A 23,014-nucleotide genomic window follows, 5' to 3' on the forward strand; every position below is an offset into this window, starting at 1 on the left:
GGTCATCGTTCTGGAAAGATGGCGGTTGCGGCCCCCTAGCCGGACATTATTTTTCTTGAACTGCCATCCCAAGTCCATCCAACTGATGAATCGACACCTCTCTCTCGGTCCTCGCCTGATAGTTGCAGGTCCCTAGTTATCTGTTGCCCAATACAAAAGCCAGAACATAGGACTTTGACAATAGGAATGGATTGAGTCCTAGTCGCGCTCATGGATTGATCATTTGACTTATCTTACCTTGGTGGTCTAACTTAAACCACCGATTCTCTTCCTACTAATTGACTAATTACGCCCCCATCCTATTTTGGAAGAACCCTTTATTCGCCGACTTTATTACGCTATTTCCTTCTTCTCTGAACTTGTTGACTTTCTCCAAGTGACAGCAGTCGAACAAACTGCTGCAATATCAAGCCAGAGCTCCAGTCACAACTTCGTCTTCCTAATATTACTAGTGAGATCGATCGGCAACTACAGTGTCGTTTTCCGACTTGCCCGACGCGCTTTCAACGCCTTTGCCCTGCTTGCTATACACGGACCCATTGAGGACTGCTCAGTGGAGTAGATACCATACTTGAACCGGCTCGGGGTCTCGACTGCTTTGTGCTTCTGCTCAGACGCCGATTCTGCCGCAATTGGCGGGATTGCAGCCATGACGACTCAGCGGGTAACGAACGGTCACAGTGGTTTCCACGGCGATACAGAACCCGACAGTCCCAGCACGGATGGCAGCGACATCAGCGACACCGGAATCAAAGGCATAAGCAACGGAAGCAGCATCACTGGCGCAAACCAGCGGCGAAAGATGAACCGCAAAAAATCGAGCCCGATGATGCCCGCTTTTATGGTGTCGGCTCCGGGGAAAGTCATTGTATTCGGCGAGCACGCAGCCGTGCACGGGAAGGTGAGTGGCCATCGTTGGTAGAGAGACGAGAGGCCTTATTCTCACCTTAACAGGCTGCAATGGCTGCTGCCATCTCTTTGCGATCGTACCTCCTAGTCACGACTCTTTCCAAGTCCAAACGAACGGTGACGCTTCGATTTCCCGATATCGACTTCAACCACTCGTGGAACATTGACAACCTCCCATGGACAACTTTCCAACAGCCGGCCAAAAAGAAGTACTACTACGACCTTGTCACGGACCTTGACCCCGAGCTCGTCGCCGCAATACAACCCTATGTCGCCAATGTTTCCGCGGACAAGCCGAGTGATATCCGCAAGGTACACCAGAACTCGGCCGGCGCGTTTCTCTATATGTTCTTGTCACTCGGTTCGCAGTCGTTCCCGGGCTGCCAATATACGCTACGATCTACCATTCCAATTGGCGCTGGCCTGGGTAGCAGTGCTACGATCGCAGTGTGTATGTCTGCTGCCCTCCTTCTACAGCTTCGGACCTTGTCGGGTCCGCACCCGGATCAGCCTGCCGAGGAGGCGCGCGTCCAAATCGAGCGGATAAACCGTTGGGCATTCGTCTATGAGATGTTTATCCACGGAAATCCGTCTGGCGTGGACAACACCGTGTCGGCACAGGGCAGAGCGGTCGTATTCCAGCGGCCAGATTACAGCAAGCCCCCGTCTGTGCGGCCGTTGCACAACTTCCCCAAACTACCTCTCCTGCTCGTCGACACAAAGACGCCAAAGTCTACAGCACATGAGGTTGCCAAGGTGGGACGTTTGAAGGACGCGCACCCCAAGCTAGTCGGCACGATTCTGGACGCTATTGACAAGGTCACAAACACATCGGCTGACCTCATAAACGAGGACAACTTTGACACGGAGAACGAGGAGAGTCTACGCCGCCTGGGCGAGCTAATGACAATCAATCACGGCTTACTGGTCTCGCTTGGGGTCTCCCATCCACGGCTGGAACGAGTGCGCGAGCTGGTGGATCACCAGGGGATAGGCTGGACCAAGCTCACGGGCGCCGGCGGTGGTGGATGCTCCATCACATTGCTCAAGCCGGGGGTCTCTAGGGACAAGTTGGATAAGCTGGAGGAGCAGCTTGACCAAGAGGGTTACCAGAAGTTTGAGACGACGCTTGGCGCAGACGGTGTGGGCGTCCTGTGGCCAGCTGTGCTCAAGAACGGAATGGATGAGGACGATGAGGGCGGAATGGAGATTGACTTGGACAAGTTCCTGAGTGCCGAGGGGAATGAGGGGGTGGAACGGCTGGTCGGTGTCCACGGAGGGAAAGGTGAAAGAGAAGGGTGGAAGTTTTGGAGGGTCGAGACCTAGCCGAGGGCCAACAATGACTTGGCTTTGGTTGTGCCAACACCGCTTAGCTATGCCTTGTCCGATTCAAAACCGGCAGGTAGGCGAGCAGCTTTCGTGTATTGGTTTACTTCAGTTCGGAAACTTTGTTGGACATTGCGGCGGAAGACGGAGGGGAAACCTACTAATTGCGGTTCTGCCGCTGTATTCAGAGTTCACCGTACGGTATCAATCGGCATCCCTTACTCAAGCCGGACTCCCCTAATTTACCTAACCACCAAAAGAAACTCTCCTATGTGCTGGCTGCAAACAGCAAGCACAAAGTAGTAGACAATAGAATATATCGCAAGAGGAAGTTGGGCGCATTTGATATTGTCTCTTTGAACATGCTTACTATTGTTTCCCCCTGTTCGTCTACCGCCAAGCTGTTAGAAGGAGCTCCTTCTTGCCGAAGTTGTCAATGCTCGGGTCTCACAATAAGCAATTTTTGGCGTGAGGGAGCTTTTACAGTTCACCCCACCAATCCAATCCTCACGCTGCACCTGGCAGCGAAGCAAACTCACCTCGACAATGCCGCCCAAGGGCAAAAAACCCAAGGCAACTGAGGGTAAGTAGATTTAACCCTCCCGTCGTCTTCATTCTTTCTCCGTTTTCATCCAGAGTTCCTCTGAGCAGCCCCGGAGCATTTTATCAAATAAAAGCTTACCTCGAGGGGTTCTCACTCTTTTATGGTGCCCAAATAGCTCCAAGACCTTCCCCACCTACGACTGCTCCTAGCACCTCTATATCTACTCCTTCTATCAATACAGCCCACTCCAGAGGCACCAACAGCCAAGCGCCTTCTTGTTCCTCCTCCTCGTCAACAAAGGCAACAATCACAACCACCACAACCCGGGAACTGGCAGAATCATCATCATCTGCCCGCCAACTCTCTCAGTCCAGTCCCTACGACGACGCCCTCTTCCGCGCTGGGGGCACACCACCGCTCTCATCCCTGTCCAAAACCGAGCAGGTTGCCTGGTTATCGGCCCGTGTGGCGCGCCGCTTAGCTGTCCATCCAGCTGGCGGGGGAGTGGGTAGTGTTGGTGTCGGCGGCTTTGGAAGCGGTGGGGGCATAGTAGCAGCCCCTGGGTGGGGTCTAAGCGGGTTTGCGCCGGGAAGTAAGAGCTTCAAGGAGGTCTGGAAGGTGGTTAACGAGCTTGGGCTGCCGCTGCGGGTCGCTCGGTCTCGTTCTACTCTAGGCGAGCAGGATCGAGGTAGAGATCACGATCAAAGGGCTCGTGGGGTTGGAATCCGGACCGGTGTTGAGGGTGAGTTTGAGCGGAGAACCCAGGGCAAGGTGAGGCTGCTTTGTCTTGGTGTCGAGAGTCGGCGGTTCAGATTACTACGTGCCCAGGGTAAGGTTGCTGAGAGTGAAGTCTGGGAGGAGAAGAGCAGGCGGAAAGAAATGGCTGCGCTAAGGAAAGAGTTGTATGGTGGTGGGGTCGGCAAAGAAGGGCGGTTGTTCCTGGACCCAGAGTGGGATGATGTGGTCCCTATTGTGTTGCAGGAGCCGGAGAAGGCGCTCGCGGCGATTGCGTACCCCCATGATTATGCCGAGGGTGAGTTCGTGTCAGAGAAGGGGTTGTGTCTGGCAGGGAGTAGCTGACGCGGAGTAGCTATGGCGTATCTGAGGGCCGTCATGCAAGCGAAGGAGTACTCCCCCCGCTGCCTGCGCCTGACGGAGCACATCATCGGCATGAACCCGGCGCACTACACCGTCTGGCTCTACCGCGCGGCCAACGTGTTCGCCCTCAAGCTCCCGCTTCTCGACGAGATCAAGTGGCTCAACGGTGTGGCGTTTGAGAACCTGAAGAACTACCAGATCTGGCACCACCGCCACCTGCTCGTTGAGAACTACTACCCTTCCATTGCTGACGACGCGGACGCCATCGCCCAGTTTGCGGCCTCTGAGCGCGAGTTTCTGCAGCAAATCCTCGCCGAGGACACAAAGAACTACCACGTCTGGTCGTACCGTTCGTACCTGGTCGGCAAGCTGGGCGTGTGGGGTAGCGAGGAGGAGCGCCGCGCCATCGAGGCCATGATCGACGACGATGTGCGCAACAACTCGGCGTGGTCACACCGCTTCTTCCTCGTCTTCTCGGACCCAGCACATGCCACCCCCGGAGCAGGAGCTACCGAGCCGGACCCGAAGGTACCCCAGGCCATCATCGACCGGGAAGTGGAGTATGCAAAGGCAAAGATACCGCTTGCGCCGCAGAACCAGAGCGGGTGGAATTACTTGCGGGGAGTGCTGGTCAAGGGTGCACGTAGGCTGGCAAGCGTGGAGGACTTTGTGAGCGATTTCGTAAAGGGGTTGGGCGAGGGCGAGGATACCGAAGATGTCCAGAGCACGCATGCCCTGGATTTGCTGGCCGAGATCTATGCTGAGAATGGGGACAAGGATAAGGCGGATCTGGCGCTAAGACGGCTAGGCCAGAAGTGGGATCGGATCCGGATCGGGTACTGGGAGTGGCGGCGGAAGTGTCTTGAAGTCAATGCGTAGAGAGGACGGTGTCTTCCCGGGGGCTTTATGTATTTTTGTTCGATGTTCTGGGTATAGTAGGAAGGGAATGGAGGCTCTGGTGATGAAAAAGGGCAATGGGAATGTCGGTGGCTTTGATTAGGGTTGGTTCTTCCGTTATGTATTGAAGAGGAACATTGTGAGAGCCACTCATTCAGTGCCATTCACCAATCATTGAACCTGTTCGTCTTATATCTTATTGCGTTGACCCTTCGCTGCCCAGATGATCAACATTGTAGCCTCCAGTATAGCGCCCCTGATATATGATCGTGAAACTCCGATTGACTGCATACATGACCCCGAATAAAACCTAATGATCCAGAACCAACACATGCGCCAGATTGACAAAGTGGCCTAATCTTGCCGATTTGCACCTTCAAAAGGCACGGTAGTTGTGGGAAGCTATGAGATATTTCCTGCCATACCTGGCGCCGGGCTTCTCGAGAATTTCCCAGTTCGGTACCAGGATGAAGACGTCGTGGAAGTGCTGCTTGAGGGTATAATCTTCGTTGTCCTTCTTGTTGGCGCCAAAGTAGACGGAGCCGGTAACGGTCAGCATCATCATCATGCGCACGCCGTCGGAGGGACCATGGATATCGAGCATCTTCTGCGGGGCGGCGAAGCGGTAGTCGCTGTTGATGACGTGCACGTCGTAGCCCTCGACGACGTAGTGCACAGCGTTCTTATCCAGCGATAATGATTGCGGCCTGTGCCGCTGCTGCTCCAGCAGTTTTTCCCATTCTTGGGGCGTGGCGACAACCAGCCCGTTGATGCAAATGTCGGCAGGCGGGTGGCCCGCTCTTTCAAACGTCGAGTTGCCGTTTACATAGCCGTAGGCTATCGGCTTGGAATGGTTGATCTGGTTGTAGTACCATTCCACAAAGGCGTCGGCAGCTGGAATGGGAATGAGCAAAAAGGTTCCAGAGGGGGAACGATCCGGTGCCGCATGATGAGGGAGGGATTTCCGTCATGGACTCGGACCGTTGGGTCTTGTTGCTGTCGTACCTTCGATCGAGCACCGGACGTTTGTTTCGCGTTCGGAAGCCATCGATGACGGGGTCTTAAAGAGCTGACGGCCGAGCCGCCGTCTGGTTGCCCTTTGGTTTGCGGTCGATATGCGAAGCTCGGATGGTAGGCTGGTATGCGGGATGCTCGATTTCGACTTCTCAGACCCCAGTGATGCGCGCAAAGTAGTGGTGAGCTTGGAACGGGGAGTTGCAGGACTGATTGTCTGGGTTTCGAGCGTATGGTTCGAGTGTCGGCGTGCAATCGAGGGTTAAGGTGAGTTGAAGACTTCGCTACGGTTTGTAGAGGTTTCGGAAATAGGTGACTTGATGAAGCGAGCAATCTTTAAGCGTCGTGGTTTACTTCGTAGTATGGATCCAAATACAATCTTTTGGTGTAAAAAAGGAATGAGAGAACGTTGAGCGGAGTAAATTGGCGGCCTGCAGCCCTGTAGTTCAGTACAATGTTGAAGTGGGGCCGGACACCCACCAGGCGCTAGCCCGGCACCATGACAATGATGACACACTGGCTCGAGACTGGCTAGCTGCATAACTGCATACATAGATTAGTTTAGTATGCACGTCACGTACACTACGAATTCATGAAAGCTCAAGTCAGCTTCAAGGCCGCCATTCATTTCCCATTGTCCAAGGCGTCCCGTACCCATTTTGAGGTCAGTTAGTAGGATACTGTATATTAGCCAGCTTCCCCGCGGTTTAGCGATACAGTCCGTTGCTTCGTTATTATTTATTGTATCTCGATTACTTAGTGTTTTGTCTCCTGTTTGTGTTTATTCCTTAACCAGATACTCCTCGATATCCTTGTCCTCCTCCTCTTCTTTAGTCTCCCGTAGTCGCTGTTCTTCAACCTCCAGCATCTTCTTGATCATCTCACGCTGTCTTCTTCTCGCCTTTTTACCCCAATCGGGCCCGGATGCCTTTGCATCGTCTTCATCGTCAGTGTCCTCAGGGACCTCGACCCTTCCACGCAACTCGTTGGGTGATATTTTGGCCTTGGCTGCCGCTTCCGACTCGGCAGCTTCTTGTTCGTGCGACTTCATTTGAGCGCGTGCGCCAAGCTTGATCAGGTACGGCCTCAGAAGCAGGTCTATGCCGGCCGTGTCAGAATCTCTTTCTATGAGGGAATAATGCGGGATCTACTTACAGAAGCCAGCAATAATCACCAAGCGAATCCATTTCTCCGGTGTCAAATCGGCAAAGGTGGCCTTCAGGTTCGTTGAGAAGCGGTTGCCCACTGTCGAGGCGATGTTGACGATGCCATCCATCCCGAGAGACTGAGGTATATTGAAGAGAGGCCTCACACTTCTGGGACCCGAACAATAGCGGTTGGCAGAAGACTGAGGTATTTTGCAAAGGCAAGAAGAGACAAAGCAAAAACATGGACCGAATGAAGTGGACAAGATCCAATTCCGTCTGCGCGAAAAATCCCGTTACGTCGCTGATACGCCAAGCCAAAACCCCACCATGGGGCTCTGCTCTGCCGGCAGCCTCGGCAGGGGTAGATGCTTAAAATTGGAACCTTCTTTTTTCTTTTGTCTGGGAATTGTACGGAGTACAGTACTGTATTGTACATACAGGACATATCAATCAGGCGTTGATAGTACAGATTGCAAGCTCAACAAATACTATAACCGGTTCAATCAACTTAGGTACCTAGCTAGATTGCTGGGCACGGGAATAGTCGGTTGAGCATCAATCACGATGGTCATTTTGAGATTTTAGACTTTAGGATCAATCAAAGTTGGAACTTTGAGTGGGAGAATTGAGAAACCCCTAAACCGAGATTGGAACTAGGTAATTTAGCTTTGTCGCCTTCTAATTAGTTGCGCACTCTAAATCAGGACGCGCTTGAACGCGTTCCTGACGCGTGACATCAAACCACCATCAGTTCGACCACACATCATGGCTGATGCTGAAGACGAGGGGGTACGAGAGGTGAGCAACTTTTTCTCAATCCGTTGTATGTTGTTCATCACAAGATGCAACACAATTTCGCAACATGTGACTAACAAACCCCAAAACCAGCGCCTCAAAGAGGCCCTCTGGTTCACCATTGGCAAGATGGTAGATGAAGAGTCGATCCGGCGCAATCGCAACGTTACCCCGCAGTTCATTGGCGCCCTGACTGCAATGGTTTGGCAACAGATAGGTACGTGACCAAAAGCCGCACCACTTACACAACGATTGTTTGCAACAATCTCCAAGATATTTCATCCTGTTTTGTTTCGCCTACTAATGCAATCTCCCAGAAAATGTCGCCATGGATTTGGAGAGCTTCAGCCGCCACGCCGGCCGCAGCACCATCACAACCGACGACGTACTACTCCTAGCGCGGCGCAACCAGGACTTGCACTCCATGATCAAGGATGTCGTGGACCGCGGCAAGGCTGCCAAGGCGAGGGCAAAGGTCAAGGGCAAGGGAAGGTAGCAGATTGACTGCGTTGAAAAGGAACCCTGAAGGTGGGAAGCGAGCGCTGTCCGCAGCCGGGGAGTTAGGCGTTCTGGTCAAAGGGCGTAAATCTGCCTATTCCTCCTTGTTTGCAGTAATTGACAATGCGTAATGAATCATGACACTACAAGTTACGAACACAGTTAACGACGCAAATTCATCGGTGGTATCCCGTTCCTGTCCCCTGAAGAGAACATCTAACTCCACTCCCCACCTCTCTTGACTGCCTCTTTGACAGTCCATTCCTCCTCGGTATACTTGAACCTCTCGGCAAGCAGCATCATCAAACTCCACGCCTCCCCCTGGACCACTGTGAGGAGTAGTTCCAGGCCCAGCATGTTCACCAGCCCCCTCCCCGGAATCGCTCCTCCTCCTATCATCCACTCGACGGGCCGCTCATGCACCCCCTCCAGCGACAGACCCAACCGCGCCATGTACGACCTTGCCAGGGGCAGCCACGCCATGCCCGCAAAGGACGTCGTGAGCAGGTGTGCCGGCGCGATAGCCAGCACGCTCGTGGCGAGTACGGCCGGCAGCCGCGTGAGCATGTTCTCGCGGTACGCGGGGCATTCCAGCTGATCTGCTGAGCTAACCCCTGGTCGGCCCCCGCTGTCCGCTATGTTCGGGCGGAGCTCGGCGGACCAAAAGTCAGGAGTGTTGGCATTGATGGCGGTGTTGCCGGAACTATTTGTATTAGGGGCGTTGGTGTTGTCCGCGGCGGTAGAAGCGTGTTGCGGGTCCGGCATGGGCTCAGAGGCTTCAAAGTCAAAGCTGATGAGCCTGGTACCAATAATTTCGGCTTCTTCGTCGTCGCTGGCAAACTCGTCTGGGCCGGTGGCCGCGTAGCTTGGGACGGGACCGGCTGTAGCGTTGGCGCGGGTGTTTGGGCTGCGGAGAGAGACAGTGCTTTGTCGGCGATGGGAAGGCGGGGGGCCGCTGGAGGAAGGGGAAGATAGTGGGTCAAAGATTTCGAGCGGCTCATCAGTCCTGTATTCAATGGCCATATCTGCGCCGGACTGCTCAGTCACCCTATCACCGGGCTGTTTACTCTTACTTGTGTTCTGGGGATGGGGTAGTAAGCTGTATATCTTGAAGCGAAGGGTTCGGGTAATGAGGCTGTATGCCTTGGTGTACAGGTAGAAGCCCGCAAAAGGTGCTAGGCCCACGGCAAAGGTGCTGGCCCACTGGAGAAGGCACCCCGGACCAAACGAATCGGGAGCCGGGGGAAGCGGGATGAGGGATATGCTTGTTCCAGGGACGAAGAATCGCCAATTAGGGAGCAGGTCGTTGAGCGGAATGATGCCCATCCGCTGAAAGACTGTGTAGGCGGCAAGGTGAAGGCGGATGTATGAGGACATGTATCGAACCCTACCCCTAAGTCAACAAGCGAAGAAAAATAAAAAGGAGGATATCCTTACACTGGGTATTCTCTAGAAGCCGGGAACGAGAGCTGTTCCAAAGCTATCCTCGCTACAAATGACGGCAAGCCGCCGAGGAAATAAGAGGTGAGAGACTGCCGTTTCCAGACAAGCTGGAACATGCCGTAGAAGGTGGCATGGGAGAATTCTTTGTATAACTGAAAAGTCAGTATTGGGAGCTCGGTATGATAAAGGGAGATGGGCGCTCACTAGAATGCGTTTTCTCATGCCGTTAACACCCCAGAGGGATGCCGTCTCGAGCACCCCTCCAACCAGCAGCAGCCTTTGGCCAATGCGGTCCTCGTACTGATGGTGCCTAAGAGCTGCCTCGGCCTGTGCATCGGGTACGCCATTCTCGGGCTCGGCGACGCCAATGACCTCCATCACCTCATTATGAGACCGTATGACATCCCTGATAATGCGTTTGGTCTCGGGGTTGATGGGGCGACCTCGCTCATCGTACATTTGCTGGTAGCCGAACAGGTTTGCTGGGCCCTCGCCCGGAACCACATCATCGTATGGTGAGCGACCCTGCGGAGCCCGTTAGATGGCTGCAATGGTATTCAGCGATACAGCATTTCAAGCCTACAAGCGCTTGTGAAGTCAAAGGGTCCAATCTGCCCATTTTGGAAGATTATTTCACCCGTAAAGCGGAGGAATTTCTGTAATACAAGGTAGTATTTCGATATCAGTGCGCATCACGTCACCATGCTGAGTATAAGGCGGACTAGGATAAGTCGTTGTCGTGCTCTTAGGTAGTCTTTACTTTTTGCCCTGGTTGAGACTTGAGAATGCAGGGAGGCGACAAGTGCAGTTCAAGTTGGAGGTAAATACAGTATAAAGCAGAGTACACCCGGTAGCACGCACTGTAGACCATGCGTCGCCAAGCTACGCTAAGATAACCTTATAATTTCCTCTTATCGTCCGATGCAAATTGACGGCCCAGGAAAAAAAAAGAGGGATCGGGTCAGGAAAACGAAAAGCGATTCGAGATCTCGGTATATCGCCCACCATAGGCCATGGCGACGAGACAAACAACGAAGACAACGTTCGAGGTTGAAAATGTTATCCAGCCCATCTTCACGGGAGGAGCTGTGGGACTTGACAATGGCGCAAGGATACTTGCATCGACGCTGGGCGAGGCCGCCGTTCTCACCGAGCTGACTACGGGGAAGCGGCTGGTCGAGATTGAGGGAGACGGCGAGCCAATTTCGACGCTGACGAGTATGTGGCTCGCATTTCAGGTCTTTGTGCGGAACCGGGGTTGTGCTAACATGCCCTTCAGTCACACCTTCGGCATCCCATCTAATAGTCTGCTCCCGCTCCCTAACAATGCGCATCTACTCCCTCAAGGTGTCGCCCACATTCGATTCCGTCGAGGCGACCCTCGTGCGGACATCCAAGCCTCATGCTACGCCGGTTGTTGTACTTGCTGTGGACAAAACCAGCACCCTCATGGCAACGGGCGCAGCCGACGGCGCAATCAAAATCTGGGATATTGTTGGCGGCTACGTTACCCACACAGTCAGCGGACCGAGCGTTCTCGTATCGGCGCTGCACTTCTTCGAACTAGCTCAGACAGCCGACGACTCGGTGTCTGGGCGGAAATCAAAGAAGGGCTCACGGAAGAGCCAGGGCGACGAGAACCAGGTTCAGGGCGAGTCCAAATTCCGGCTTGCATGGGGTACACAAGATGGCAAGATTCGCATCTTTGATCTCCACAAGCGCACTACCACCCCTGTCTACGCCGATGCAAAAAAGAGGAAAGAGGCACACGAGTCCAATGTCCAGAGCATAGAGTACTCGCCAGAGCAGCATGCTCTACTGAGTGGCAGCAGGGACAAGACCATGACCTTATGGCTATGGCGAGATAACGCATGGCAAGGTACGGCTATGCTGCGGCACGAGCTGGTCGAGTCGATCGGCTTCCTTAACGACGGCAGGTGGATGTACTCGGCTGGGACAAGTGGTCTTGTGAGAATATGGGACACAACTACCCGCCACGAAATTACAACGAAACGAGACGCCAAGTCAGAGGCCGAGTCAATATTGTCCGCAATCTGTCTACCTCAAAGGAACCTCATCGTATGCGCCCAATCTGATTTTACCCTGGCGCTGTACCGCGTGCCCTCACCAGCAGACTTGACTTCCCAGTCAGGGGTTTCAATGGAGCCTTTTTGGAGGATATCCGGCACACACGATGAGATCCTCGATCTGGCATATGTGCTACCGGATCAGTCCATGATGGCGCTTGCCACAAATTCGGAGGATATCAGGCTTGTTTCTGTCTCGGATGCAAAATCTCAGCCTAATTCAGAGGAAGGCGGCGTCTACTTCGGGCATGACGTTGCTTTGTTGAAGGGTCATGAAGATATAGTAATGTCTCTGGACGTTGACTGGTCGGGGCATTGGGTTGCCAGCGGAGCAAAAGACAATACGGCCCGGTTGTGGCGCGTTGACCCTGCAACTGGGTCCTACGAGTGCTATGCAGTTTTCACTGGCCACTTAGAGTCAGTGGGTGCTGTTGCTCTTCCAAAGGTGGTCCCTCCAGAGAACTCTGAAGCTTTCAAGGACCCCCTAAATCACCCGCCGGCTTTCTTGATCTCCGGATCCCAGGACCGATTCGTTCAGAAGAGGGAGATCCCGCGGCAGTCGCAAAAGTCCAAAGTGTCTTCGAGTCTCAAGCGAATGGCTCATGACAAAGACATCAACGCGCTGGACGTTAGTCCTTCGGGTCGATTATTCGCTTCGGCGTCGCAGGACAAGACAGTAAAGATATGGGATGTCGAAAGTCTCGAAGTGCAAGGCATCCTCAAGGGACACAAGAGGGGTGTCTGGACAGTCCGATTCGCGCCCCTCCACACTCCGGCTATCCAGGGCGAGCAGGGCTCGGTTTCAGGAAGGGGTGTCATCCTCACGGGAAGCGGCGACAAGACGATCAAGCTTTGGAATCTTTCAGATTACACATGCCTAAGGACCTTTGAAGGTCACTCTCACAACGTCCTCAAAGTAGCGTGGTTGCACATCCCAACCGAAGAGACGGCCAAAAAGCGGATACAATTCGCCAGCGCAGGCGCCGACAGCCTGGTCAAGGTGTGGGACGCCAATCTTGGCGAGGCCGAATGCACGCTGGACAACCATGACGACAGGCTCTGGACCTTGGCCGTCCATCCAAAGACCAACACCATCGTATCAGGGGGTAGCGACTCGAAGGTCACTTTCTGGAAGGACACAACCGCGGAAACGCAGGCGGCCGCGACATCAGCGGCGCTCAAGCTCGTCGAGCAGGAACAGGAACTAGAGAACTATATCCATGCGGGCGCATATCGCGATGCCATCGTCCTGGCGCTGCAGCTCAACCACCCAGGTCGGCTGCTCAACCTGTTCACGAACGTGGTTACGACAAGCACGCCAGAGGAAGGCAGCTTATCCGGGCTCAAAGCGGTTGATCAGGTGCTTGCCAACCTGTCCGACGAGCAGATCTTTCTGCTGTTGCTCAGACTCCGGGACTGGAACACAAACGCCCGCACGGCTCCCGTGGCGCAGCGGATTCTCTGGACGCTCGTCAGGAGCTACCCGGCCGGCAAATTCTCCAACCTGTCAGTCAAGGGGGCCCGGGGCCAAAAGAGCCTAAACGAGGTCCTAAATGCGCTCAGGGTGTACACGGAAAGGCATTATAAACGAATTGAGGAGCTCGTGGATGAGAGTTACCTGGTCGAGTATACGTTGCAGGAGATGGACAGCCTGGCGCCATCATTGGATGCGTTAAACGATGGAGATGCTGTGATGACTGAATCGTGATCAGCGATATCAGGGGCTGCGGTATTTTCACCTGCATGGAATGACAGAGTCAAGTCATGCGTAGATTCAAGACGTCATATAGTGAAAGAGAATAAAGAGAATCTAGGCTTCCTGGACGAAACAAGTATCAAATGTTGCTGGTAGTGCCCAGGGGTTAGCCACATTGATATTACACGGTAACGACGGTAAGATGTTACATTTGGATACAGATATGTATGTATTGTACATACAGTACGTAGAATCGTGGATCGCCCAAGCTTATGTGGGGCTGTCAATTGGATAAGTGCAGTTGAGGCTTGGCCAGCATCGTCCTCGAGAAATTTCCCCATCAACAACAACACGACGATCGTCTGCCACAAGATCAGCCAGGTACTGTGACCGCTGCCATCAATACCCAGGAATGTCTAAACGGCAAGCATCAGAGGCTTTCGAAGATCTCTCGGGCGTTGACTCGCCGGCATCCAAGAAGTCGAGATTTGACGACTACAATAAGAGCCTGACCCCGGTCAGCGCAAACGGAAACGGCGACGAACAGAGCGAATCCGCGCATCCAAATGGGCTGGGAAATGTGGAAGATGGAGAGACGGACCGTTACTCTGATGATGACGAGACGGACGAGAGGGCACCCATCAGGCAGTCAGCGCCGACGGCAGGCTACGACGACCTTTACCTAGACACGATCGACCGCAATGTCCTCGATTTTGATTTCGAGAAGCTCTGCTCCATCACCCTATCCAACATCAACGTCTACGCATGTCTAGTATGCGGGAAGTACTACCAGGGCCGAGGCCCCAAATCGCACGCCTACTTCCACGCGCTCGACGAGGACCACCACGTCTTCATCAACATGAGCACCCAGAAGGTCTATGTGCTGCCCGAAGGGTACGAGGTCATGAGCAAATCCCTCGACGACATCAAGTACGTGTCAGATCCGCGGTACACACGGCAAGAAGTGGCCGAGTTTGATCGCGTACACCGCACATCCTGGACGCTCCAAGGGAAGGAGTATACCCCTGGCTTTGTGGGAATGAACAATATTAAGGAGAACGACTACCTCAATGTCATTGTGCAAGCCCTCTCCCACGTCTCGCCCTTGCGAAACTATTTCCTTCTTGAAGACTTTAGTTCCTCACCGGAGCTTGTCAAGCGGGCGTCGATCCTCTTTCGCAAGATCTGGAACCCGCGCGCCTTCAAGTCACATGTCTCTCCCCACGAACTCCTCCAAGAAATCTCCCTGCGATCCAACAAGCGATTCACTTTGACCGCCCAATCTGACCCTGTCGAGTTCCTCTCCTGGTTTCTCAACAACCTGCACCTCGGCCTCGGTGGGTCCAAAACCAAACCCGGCTCGAGCGTAATCCAGCGCATCTTCCAGGGCAAACTTAAGGTCGAGTCGCAAGCCATCACGGCGCGGGCGGACGCGTTGGACCGCCTGCGTTTCGAGGAAGCGGCCGAGGTGAAGGTGGAAACGGCCCGCTTCCTCCTCCTGACGCTCGACCTGCCGCCCGCGCCGCTCTTCCAGGACGAGCAGGAGCGCAACATCATCCCGCAAGTGCCCTTAACCACCATCCTGTCCAAGTACAACGGCGTGACGGCGCAAGAGCTCAACGCGCAGCGCCGGCGGTACCGCCTGCTGCACCCGCTCCCGCCCTTTCTGGTCCTGCACGTCAAGCGCTTCAGCAAGAACAAGTTCGTCGCCGAGCGCAACCCCACCATCGTCACTTTTGACCCGAAAAACCTCGACCTGTCGCCCTACGTCGAGCCCGACCCGGCCCACCACCCCCCGGGGGAGCCCATCTGGTACGACCTCGTCGCCAATGTGGTGCACGAGGCGGTGCGCGCAAAGGAGGACGTGGCCGACAGCGCCGTCGGCGAGGAGCGCAAGACGTGGAAGGTCCAGCTGCGCGACAAGGCCACCGACGAGTGGGTCGTCGCGCAGGACCTGTTTGTGGACAAGATCCGGAGCGAGCTGTTGTACCTCGGCGAGACGTACCTGCAAATCTGGGAGAGGAGGAGGGGGCCGCCGCCGTCGGCTGGAAAGGGAAAAGGGAAGGGGTAAAAGAGAGAGGGAAGGAGACGAGACGGGTGACCAGCGTGATGAGACTGATGTAGCTAGGAGAAGGACGGGAGAGGGGAGATACCAAGATTTTGTGTCAAAGATACCAATGGAATGTGAATTTGCAGTGAGCTGGTTGGCAAATCACCAACGTACAAAAGTGCCACATTCGATTATCCGCGATTCCCGGACATGATCTGTTTAGACAGCGATCATTCAACTGCGCGGCTGCTGGAAAGCTTCCCACCTACTACGGGGTAGTAGTGGTTGTTATACATCTGGTGACACTAGATTTACACACGCTTACACGTCCGATCATCCCACCCTCGGAAAGTCCCATCCAGTCATCCGCCATCCGCTCATTCCACCAGTCCATCCAAGACGATGGAGCTGCCCATTAGGACGCCGAATCATGAGCCATCAAAGCAAACAGCATGCCTTTCCGCTTTCCCTTCGCCTTTCATCCGTTCTTGTTGGTTTGATTGGGGGAAAAGGATTAGAAACACCACTGGCTCAGTCAGATTACCCCGATTTAGGTCATGCTGAGAATTCTCATTGTGCAATGCTTGCTGATGTGGTACTATACATACGCGGCAGAAAACTACTGCAGTGTTTCCTTACGTCGTTATGAGGCGGTTCCATTATTTCCGTTTCCATAACAAGGGGACCGGGGAATAAGACCGCTCGCCGCTTGCTGAGTTGCCGGAAGGTTATGTGTTTAGGAGGCTTTTTGGGTGTCCCCCTGCGGCTGCGACTGTGCCGCCTGCTGCTGCTGCTGATGGTGATGATGCTGCTTGTTTGGACGCTTATCGCCGTGGTGATGGTTATTCGCCTTCTCCCGCCGCGACTCCTCAATCGCTGTGCGCTGCTGGATGCTCTCATCGTGGCTCTTCCACTCAAGCTTTGTGTCAGGGGGAAAAGACAGTATCCGTCGCATGGTTTCACTGTCGGTCAAGTAAGCAGGTGAACGGGGGCTGCTTCAGACATGAGGAATGAAACATACCGGATCTTGAGGACCCGCTGCCCGTTCGCTCGCGCCCAGATGCTGAGAATGTCCTCGCCGTTCCGGACACTCAGAACGGCTCCGCACACTTCCTCACTGGCCTCGCCGAACTGGTCGCCAATGATGGCAAACAGCAGGTCCTCCCAGTACCGATCCGCCACTCCCTTTCGCAGACGTACTACCCACTTCCCTCCATTCTTGTTCTCTTCATCCTCCCATATAGGACGAATCCCTTTCTTAAAAAGGTGATAGTCCGATACCAGCGGTAGTGTCGACGGTCGCTTCAGGTGCTGGTAAACCTTGAAGAAGTGCTCAACCGTCTCGACGGTGGCGATGGGGTGGAGCGTCTTTTCGTACTCGATGATTCCGTTCGCCTTTGAGATGGGTGGCCGGAACCAAAAGACCCAGCTGTTTCGCAGCTGGTGAGTTGCAGGGGCCGACCCTCCCGTCGGCTGGGTAGCTGCCTTAGCTGCATCGGCCAGCGAGGCGTTAGACGCCGGCTTACCGATAGCCTTGCCAGACAGGCCGCCCTCCTTTGCCGATTTCTCAGCAGTTGGCGTCTTCGCGGCAGCACCCAGAGCCGATTCGAACGGATTCCCGGGCGACTTTGGCGTCTTGGCCGAGCCGAACGAGGCGAAGGCACCAGAGCCCAGGCCGAAGGCGCTGGATGCACTAGTAGTGGGCGACACCAGACTGCCGCCTGGCGTTGTTAAGGAGCCGAAGGGGTTCTTTCCCAGCGATGAGCTGTCACCGCCAAATCGCTTGAAGGAAGGATTTCGTCCCGACGGACTGTCGCCTTGTCCGGAACCTGACGTCGAAAGGGAGAGCTTGCTCGAGCTACAGCAGAACAACAGATTAGAATCCGAGAGCTATACCGTCATTTACTATGGTAAGACGGTCAACACTCACTTGGCACGGCGACTCCATAGATTATCCATGAAGAAGTCGGAAACCGAAACTCGATTGGGATATGGAAATGAAATAAAGCCGAGGCCGTCAGGTAAGGGAAGCACCAGGAGCACCAAGAGGCGGACGGCAACGACGAAATCAGGATGTCTTGGTCGGCAGAGGAGCGGAGAGATCAGCGCCTTCCGGGACTAACAGAGCGCTCGTGTAGTGACAGCAGACGCGGGCGCAACGAGCCGTAGACTATTCAAGCTTTCAGGTGAAGTGGTTTACGGCGGGCGTTCTTCGGTATTGAGAGGGGATCGTGGGAATCGTGGGTCAGGGTTAGGTTCGATTTGGTTGTGCCAATGGTTTCTGAGATGTAGCTGGTATCAATTATAGGTGGCTGGAATTGCGCTCTAAAACGGCTGTCCGGAAGATCAGGTGTAGTAGGCACACTAAAGTCGAATGGAGAGATGGGATCTTTTGTATGTCGGTTCAAGAGTGAAAAGACAAAACTTGAGGGCAAAGCCAGGTTAGTGGCGGGTCTCTCAACTCCACTGAGGTACGACCAAAAGACCCATGACTGGCTTCGGCAGGCCACTGAGCTGGCCCGTGCGAGCAAAGACAGGCCACTAAGATGCCGACGTTACGGGCGGTGAGAGCTGTCCAAACTCCAAAGTGCACGGCCCGGGTACAAGAGGATTGTCAGTCGACAAGCTCCAGATTTTTGCTCTCTTTTCCTCTTCACAAATACCAAACAGACCACAACTCAAATCATCGCCAGCCTGCCATCAAACTGCCCTACGCTGCTGGCGATTCCGAACGTGTGTCGAGATCAACTCTCTCAATGCCCTTGTTTAAAACCATCATCACGAGAGCCCCATTTGCGCGGCCGTCCATGATGCGATGATGACCTGAAGCAAGTCTGGACATTTCAAAACTTATAACTCCTTTCTGGTGCCACGCAGATGAGGAATAGCGACGAAAGCATCCCGGGACTTAGGGTAGGTAGATTGTGCGGCGTGCTTCTGCCCTTGTGTACTGTACGTCTGCTCTTTTTTTGTGCGTTCTATTGTCCCCATTGCATTGATGACCTCCAACACTCCGGTAATCCGACTCAGCAACGACAGACCTCTGCCCTCTCTTGTGCCGGTTGAGGTTTGCAACTCGTGGGTTGAGCTTGTGGATACCACGGCTATAACTCTGAGCCTCCCCTCTACTCGTCGTTGGTTCATAGCCCTTGGTCAGGCCATGTTGAGGGCTAACGGTCATGGGCGCAGGGTTGTCCTCGTCGTCCTGACACGCCGTTTGTCTCGAGTGAAGACGCTGTCTCAAGCACGGAAGTCAGTGGCTTTGTCGAACAGAGCCAAGCCGGACGGCGGCATGGACACACGTAGCCCGCGTCTAGCATTGCACGTCGATATCCATATCCTGATAGAGGCAAGCAAGATAGTTGTCCATTTGTAAATACAGAAGCACGTTTTCTACCTACCAGGCGATCAAGTGGGGTTTCGGCCGGTCACCTTGTCTAGAAAAGCAAAGCTTCCTGCGGTATCCGTCTTCACCGGTGCGAATTGACAGACGAAACAGACCGCCACACATAGTTCCGGGTACGCTACCACATGACTGAGGCTCACCAATCACGCCGGACCGTCCCTAGGTGTGGCGGCGCCTCAAGCCTGCCGCTGACTGGCTCGCTAGGCTCAGCACGGAATCGATTCCTTCGGCTAAATACTCTGGGCTCCTGGTGTATTCACATCTCAGAGTTCACTGTATGACTGTCAAGCTGGTTTTGACTTTTGAGGTCAACGTAGGCGCTTGTACCTGGTCAGCGCATAAGCCAATATATGCGATGTATTCTCAGGCCCAAGTCTGGGTTGTAGGTCATTAACAGTTGAGAGAGCCTATTACGTGTTGGGCTGTTGCTGATCTAGAAGAAGTCTCCAGATAGAACCAAGCCGGCTCCTGATGAATAGGTCTCTTCTCTGCTGGTTTGACATCAGATAGTCCGTTGTCGAGTTTTTCCACAAAAGTTAGGGTTGGGGTCCTGTGTGTCCTACTCTCCTCCCGTCCTCGCCGTAAGCCAAACATGCAGCTGCCGGGCCCACATTTTCGGTCCCGCGTGTAAGTGGATTCGACTTACCCCACGAAACACGAGCTCACCTGCTGCGTGCGGTACGCCTACCGTAGAAGGTGGGGTTGCTGCTACCGCACAGCGCAGTTGTAGATAAAGAGAATTCAGATCCAACTCTCAGTTCAGGTCAAGTGCCCGGTGCTGGCATTGGAACGCTGGCCGCGTTTCCCCCTCCAAAGTGTCATACTGTATATCCATCTGCTGCGGCGTGGTTGACAAAAGGTCTTTTCGTTTACTTTTCCCTGTCTTATTGGCTTGTTCTGAAGGGACGGCTCCAGTGCCGGATTCTGTCCTATCTCAGGTTGTTATAGTCCCAAATGGGCGAATCCCTCCCAAGCTTCTTGCAATTGCCTCCCGAGGCCCTCAAAGACCACGCAATGGATAAAATTACCGACAAGATCGCGGCTCTGCCCGCAGACTCCAACTACTTTTCTCTCGAATTCTTTCCTCCAAAGACGGCAATGGGCTTCTCTAACCTCCGAGACCGGCTCGACCGCATGGCAAGAGCACTACGGCCCCTCTTTGTTAACGTCACCTGGGGAGCAGGCGGTTCGACGGCCACCAAGTCCCTTGAGCTTGCCGAGATTTGCCAGCGGGAGCTGGGGCTCACGACATGTCTGCACCTCACCTGCACCAACATGAGCCGCCGCTTGATTGACAAGGCGCTCGATGACGCAAAGGCTCTGGGGATTCGCAACATCCTTGCCCTGCGAGGTGACCCGCCCAGGAGATCCGAGTATCGCGACAGCAACGAGCCCGAAGAAGACGAAGCGGAGGAGGAGTTTGCTTGGGCCGTTGACCTGGTCCGCTACATCCGCAAGACCCACGGCGACTACTTCTGCATCGGCGTCGCCGCGTATCCCGAGGGCCACGCCGACGAAAGCCACCCTCTAGGCCAGAGCCTGGAGCACGATCTGCCCTATCTGGTTGAGAAGACGCAGGCAGGGGCCGACTTTATCATGACGCAACTGTTCTTCGATATTGAGGCCTACAAGCGGTTTGAGCAGACTTTGCGAGAGCACCCAAGCGGGGCATTCAAGGATATTGTCATTGTCCCTGGCCTCATGCCGATTCAGAGCTACCAGATGATCAAGAGGACTACAAAGTTGAGCCACGCCAAGATACCGGATGCCCTGATGGCGCGGTTGGATGCGGTCAAGGGAGATGACGAAAAGGTGAAAGAGGTGGGGGTGGACATCATTAGTGAGATCATCGAGCAGATCAGGGAGATAAAGAGCAGGACCGAAGGGTCCCGGGGTTTCCATTTTTACACCCTCAACCTGGAAAAGGCAGTGTCGTTCATCGTAGAGCGGACAGGCTTGATATCTCCAACCACACCCACGGAGGGCCAGACAGTCATTACTCAAGATCCCCTTCCTGACCTGAGGCTTCTGCATGTAAACGGATCGACCCCTGAGCAGTCGTCGCACCCGTCCAGACGGAAGGCTTCGATCGGATCTGACCCCCGTGATCGAGTCATTGTGCAAAACAGGTCCGCTTCACACCCCGACTGGGAGGCCACGCCGCTCGAGGCTAGTGTTCCTGCTGGACCCATCAACTCAAGAGCAAACACGCTCGCCATATCCGAAGGGGAGGGGGTGCTGGGCCGAGAAGCCACATGGGACGATTTCCCGAATGGAAGATGGGGCGACGCTCGATCGCCAGCCTATGGACAGATCGACGGCTACGGCGTCAGTCTACACGTCACGGTCGCTCAAGCACGGCAACTATGGGGAAGCCCGAAAACGACTGAGGATATTAATAACATCTTCATCCGGCACCTTAAAGGCGAGCTGTCGTCTATCCCATGGAGCGAAGAGGGATTCAGCCCCGAGACCGAGAAGATCAGGGACCAGCTGATGGCCATCAACTCGAAAGGCTGGTGGACACTAGCCTCGCAGCCTGCCGTCAACGGCCTTCGGTCGAGCGACCCCACCTTTGGCTGGGGTCCGCAGAACGGCTTCGTCTTCCAGAAAGCCTTTGTCGAGTTCTTCCTGCCGTCAGCCGACTGGAAGATGCTGGTGGAGAGGCTGAAGCGGCCTGAGATGAAGGACGTTATCTGCTTCTATGCAGCCAACATGGCGGGCGACTTTCTCAGCTCAGATACAGAGCGGTCGGCGACGGATGCGGATGGGGTGCAGTACCAGGAGGCGAGCACAAATGCCGTCACTTGGGGCGTGTTCCCCGGTAAGGAAATTGTCACGCCGACCATCATCGAGGAGGTCAGCTTCCGCGCATGGAGCGAGGAGGCCTTTGGGATCTGGGGCGAATGGGCCAAGATCTATCCCAAGGGTTCGGAGAGCGAGAGGTTTTTGGAGAAAGTGCGGGCTGATTCATGGCTGGTGAATATCATTCATCACGATTTTGTCAATAGCGATGCGCTGTGGGAGTTGCTGCTCACTTAAGATCTGCCATGGTTTGGTACAGCCGGTGGATAGGTTGAGTGAGCGGGCTATGGCGGTAATAGAGTTTGGAAATTCACGGTTGTATTCCAGAGTTAGTGAATGTCATACATAGAGAGGGCAAGCAGGCAGCCGTAGTGATGGGCAGATATTTATGAATATCAGCAGCGACTCGAGATGAGATCAACTGATCAGAATCCAATGCCTACATCACCAGCATTCTCGTCCCGGATACTTGAGCATCCGCATTCCATATACTACTAGCACATCCCTTTCCACTCCAATACAGAGAGGGGTAAGGAGGGTGATCGCACATACATACTCAGAAGTCTAAGAACCAAGGAGGATACTTGGAGTACTCCTACACATCTTAACTTGCTTCGTAAGCTTACACAGCGGAAGGAGTCTGGACATTACTGTTCATTTGCCGTTTATTCGTGGAGGGGTGACTAGAACTAGTAGTAGAATACCTCAGACCCCAGTAGTAAAATAAACGGCCTCAGGTCTTTGTTTGGGTATCCGATCGCGGCATTGCCAGAGAAAAGACACTTGGATCCCTATAGCAGGAAAGTCCCGTAGACCGAACGGAAAAGAGAATTGACCAGGGAACTTGTCGCATAGTCCGCCGTTGTCGAGAGGTGATGATTCCTCTGAATAAGCTGGGTCGATTGGGTGAGAATGGCGAGAATGGTGCGGCAAGGCGCTCAAGGAGTACAGCTGCCTCCTCAAATTTGGCCCCACAAGAATGATTCCCGAAGATTTTCACCCGAGTGCTATTGCCCATATCGGAAGCACTGATGGATGCCGAGTTGTGAGAACGTCAGGTCGAAAGCGAGTCTGAGGATCAGAGGACGAAACGGAAGCCGTAACTCAGTGGCGAATTCAATCCGGTAACTGTTCCTCTCAGACTCAACTCGAGGCTTTCGTGTTAAAGCCGGACCCATCTCGACATATTATGCCCCCGAACCGAAAGACAAAGGAAAAGGGGAAACTGCGGGCAGAAACTAGCCCGCAAGAAGACGCCTGCCGAGAGCTTTACCAACCCCGATGCCGTAAGCTAGCTT

The 23,014-nt window shown here is 54.2% G+C and overlaps 10 protein-coding genes across 10 annotated transcripts; 6 read left to right on the plus strand and 4 right to left on the minus strand.

The window, feature by feature from the left end:
* Positions 1–649: 649 nt before the first annotated feature.
* On the plus strand, positions 650–2,235 carry N656DRAFT_800999 (mevalonate kinase; the record flags this gene model as incomplete). Its single annotated transcript, XM_064818067.1, has 2 exons — positions 650–901; positions 955–2,235. 2 exons carry the CDS (start codon positions 650–652, stop codon positions 2,233–2,235), a joined length of 1,533 nt encoding a protein of 510 aa, XP_064667067.1.
* Positions 2,236–3,523: 1,288 nt separating this feature from the next.
* Positions 3,524–4,756, plus strand: N656DRAFT_715911 (protein prenylyltransferase; the record flags this gene model as incomplete). Its single annotated transcript, XM_064812089.1, has 2 exons — positions 3,524–3,812; positions 3,870–4,756. Coding segments are annotated over 2 exons (1,176 nt in total), but the record flags the coding sequence as incomplete, so codon positions are not given.
* Positions 4,757–5,009: 253 nt separating this feature from the next.
* N656DRAFT_783094 (uncharacterized protein) lies at positions 5,010–5,907 on the minus strand. Its single transcript, XM_064815879.1, has 2 exons — positions 5,780–5,907; positions 5,010–5,668 (listed from the first exon to the last, which is right to left on the minus strand). The coding sequence occupies exons 1-2, from the start codon at positions 5,820–5,822 to the stop codon at positions 5,151–5,153; spliced, it is 561 nt and encodes a 186-aa protein (XP_064667069.1). The 5' UTR covers positions 5,823–5,907; the 3' UTR covers positions 5,010–5,150.
* A 453-nt stretch (positions 5,908–6,360) lies between these two features.
* Positions 6,361–7,338, minus strand: N656DRAFT_783096 (DUF1531-domain-containing protein). The gene is made up of 2 exons (XM_064815880.1): positions 6,944–7,338; positions 6,361–6,886 (listed from the first exon to the last, which is right to left on the minus strand). The coding sequence occupies exons 1-2, from the start codon at positions 7,062–7,064 to the stop codon at positions 6,570–6,572; spliced, it is 438 nt and encodes a 145-aa protein (XP_064667070.1). The 5' UTR covers positions 7,065–7,338; the 3' UTR covers positions 6,361–6,569.
* Positions 7,339–7,701: 363 nt separating this feature from the next.
* N656DRAFT_738091 (uncharacterized protein) lies at positions 7,702–8,206 on the plus strand (the record flags this gene model as incomplete). The annotated part of the gene is made up of 3 exons (XM_064812759.1): positions 7,702–7,734; positions 7,825–7,948; positions 8,049–8,206. Coding segments are annotated over 3 exons (315 nt in total), but the record flags the coding sequence as incomplete, so codon positions are not given.
* A 94-nt stretch (positions 8,207–8,300) lies between these two features.
* On the minus strand, positions 8,301–10,480 carry N656DRAFT_759689 (uncharacterized protein). The gene is made up of 4 exons (XM_064813200.1): positions 10,256–10,480; positions 9,877–10,197; positions 9,667–9,824; positions 8,301–9,616 (listed from the first exon to the last, which is right to left on the minus strand). The coding sequence occupies exons 1-4, from the start codon at positions 10,289–10,291 to the stop codon at positions 8,446–8,448; spliced, it is 1,686 nt and encodes a 561-aa protein (XP_064667072.1). The 5' UTR covers positions 10,292–10,480; the 3' UTR covers positions 8,301–8,445.
* A 147-nt stretch (positions 10,481–10,627) lies between these two features.
* Positions 10,628–13,582, plus strand: N656DRAFT_759692 (WD40 repeat-like protein). Its single transcript, XM_064813201.1, has 2 exons — positions 10,628–10,890; positions 10,952–13,582. Exons 1-2 carry the CDS (start codon positions 10,686–10,688, stop codon positions 13,465–13,467), a joined length of 2,721 nt encoding a protein of 906 aa, XP_064667073.1. The 5' UTR covers positions 10,628–10,685; the 3' UTR covers positions 13,468–13,582.
* Positions 13,583–13,773: 191 nt separating this feature from the next.
* N656DRAFT_783099 (cysteine proteinase) lies at positions 13,774–15,675 on the plus strand. The gene has a single exon (XM_064815881.1). It carries the CDS (start codon positions 13,868–13,870, stop codon positions 15,524–15,526), a length of 1,659 nt encoding a protein of 552 aa, XP_064667074.1. The 5' UTR covers positions 13,774–13,867; the 3' UTR covers positions 15,527–15,675.
* A 181-nt stretch (positions 15,676–15,856) lies between these two features.
* N656DRAFT_783100 (IF4E-domain-containing protein) lies at positions 15,857–17,956 on the minus strand. The gene is made up of 3 exons (XM_064815882.1): positions 17,436–17,956; positions 16,527–17,363; positions 15,857–16,467 (listed from the first exon to the last, which is right to left on the minus strand). Exons 1-3 carry the CDS (start codon positions 17,462–17,464, stop codon positions 16,242–16,244), a joined length of 1,092 nt encoding a protein of 363 aa, XP_064667075.1. The 5' UTR covers positions 17,465–17,956; the 3' UTR covers positions 15,857–16,241.
* Positions 17,957–19,506: 1,550 nt separating this feature from the next.
* N656DRAFT_783105 (MTHFR-domain-containing protein) lies at positions 19,507–22,159 on the plus strand. The gene has a single exon (XM_064815883.1). The coding sequence runs from the start codon at positions 19,866–19,868 to the stop codon at positions 21,951–21,953; it is 2,088 nt and encodes a 695-aa protein (XP_064667076.1). The 5' UTR covers positions 19,507–19,865; the 3' UTR covers positions 21,954–22,159.
* The last annotated feature ends 855 nt before the right edge of the window (positions 22,160–23,014 follow it).

The sequence above is a fragment of the Canariomyces notabilis genome (genome assembly GCF_033297395.1).
Source record: "Canariomyces notabilis strain CBS 508.74 unplaced genomic scaffold N656scaffold_25, whole genome shotgun sequence".
In the NCBI taxonomy this organism is placed as follows: domain Eukaryota; kingdom Fungi; phylum Ascomycota; class Sordariomycetes; order Sordariales; family Chaetomiaceae; genus Canariomyces; species Canariomyces notabilis.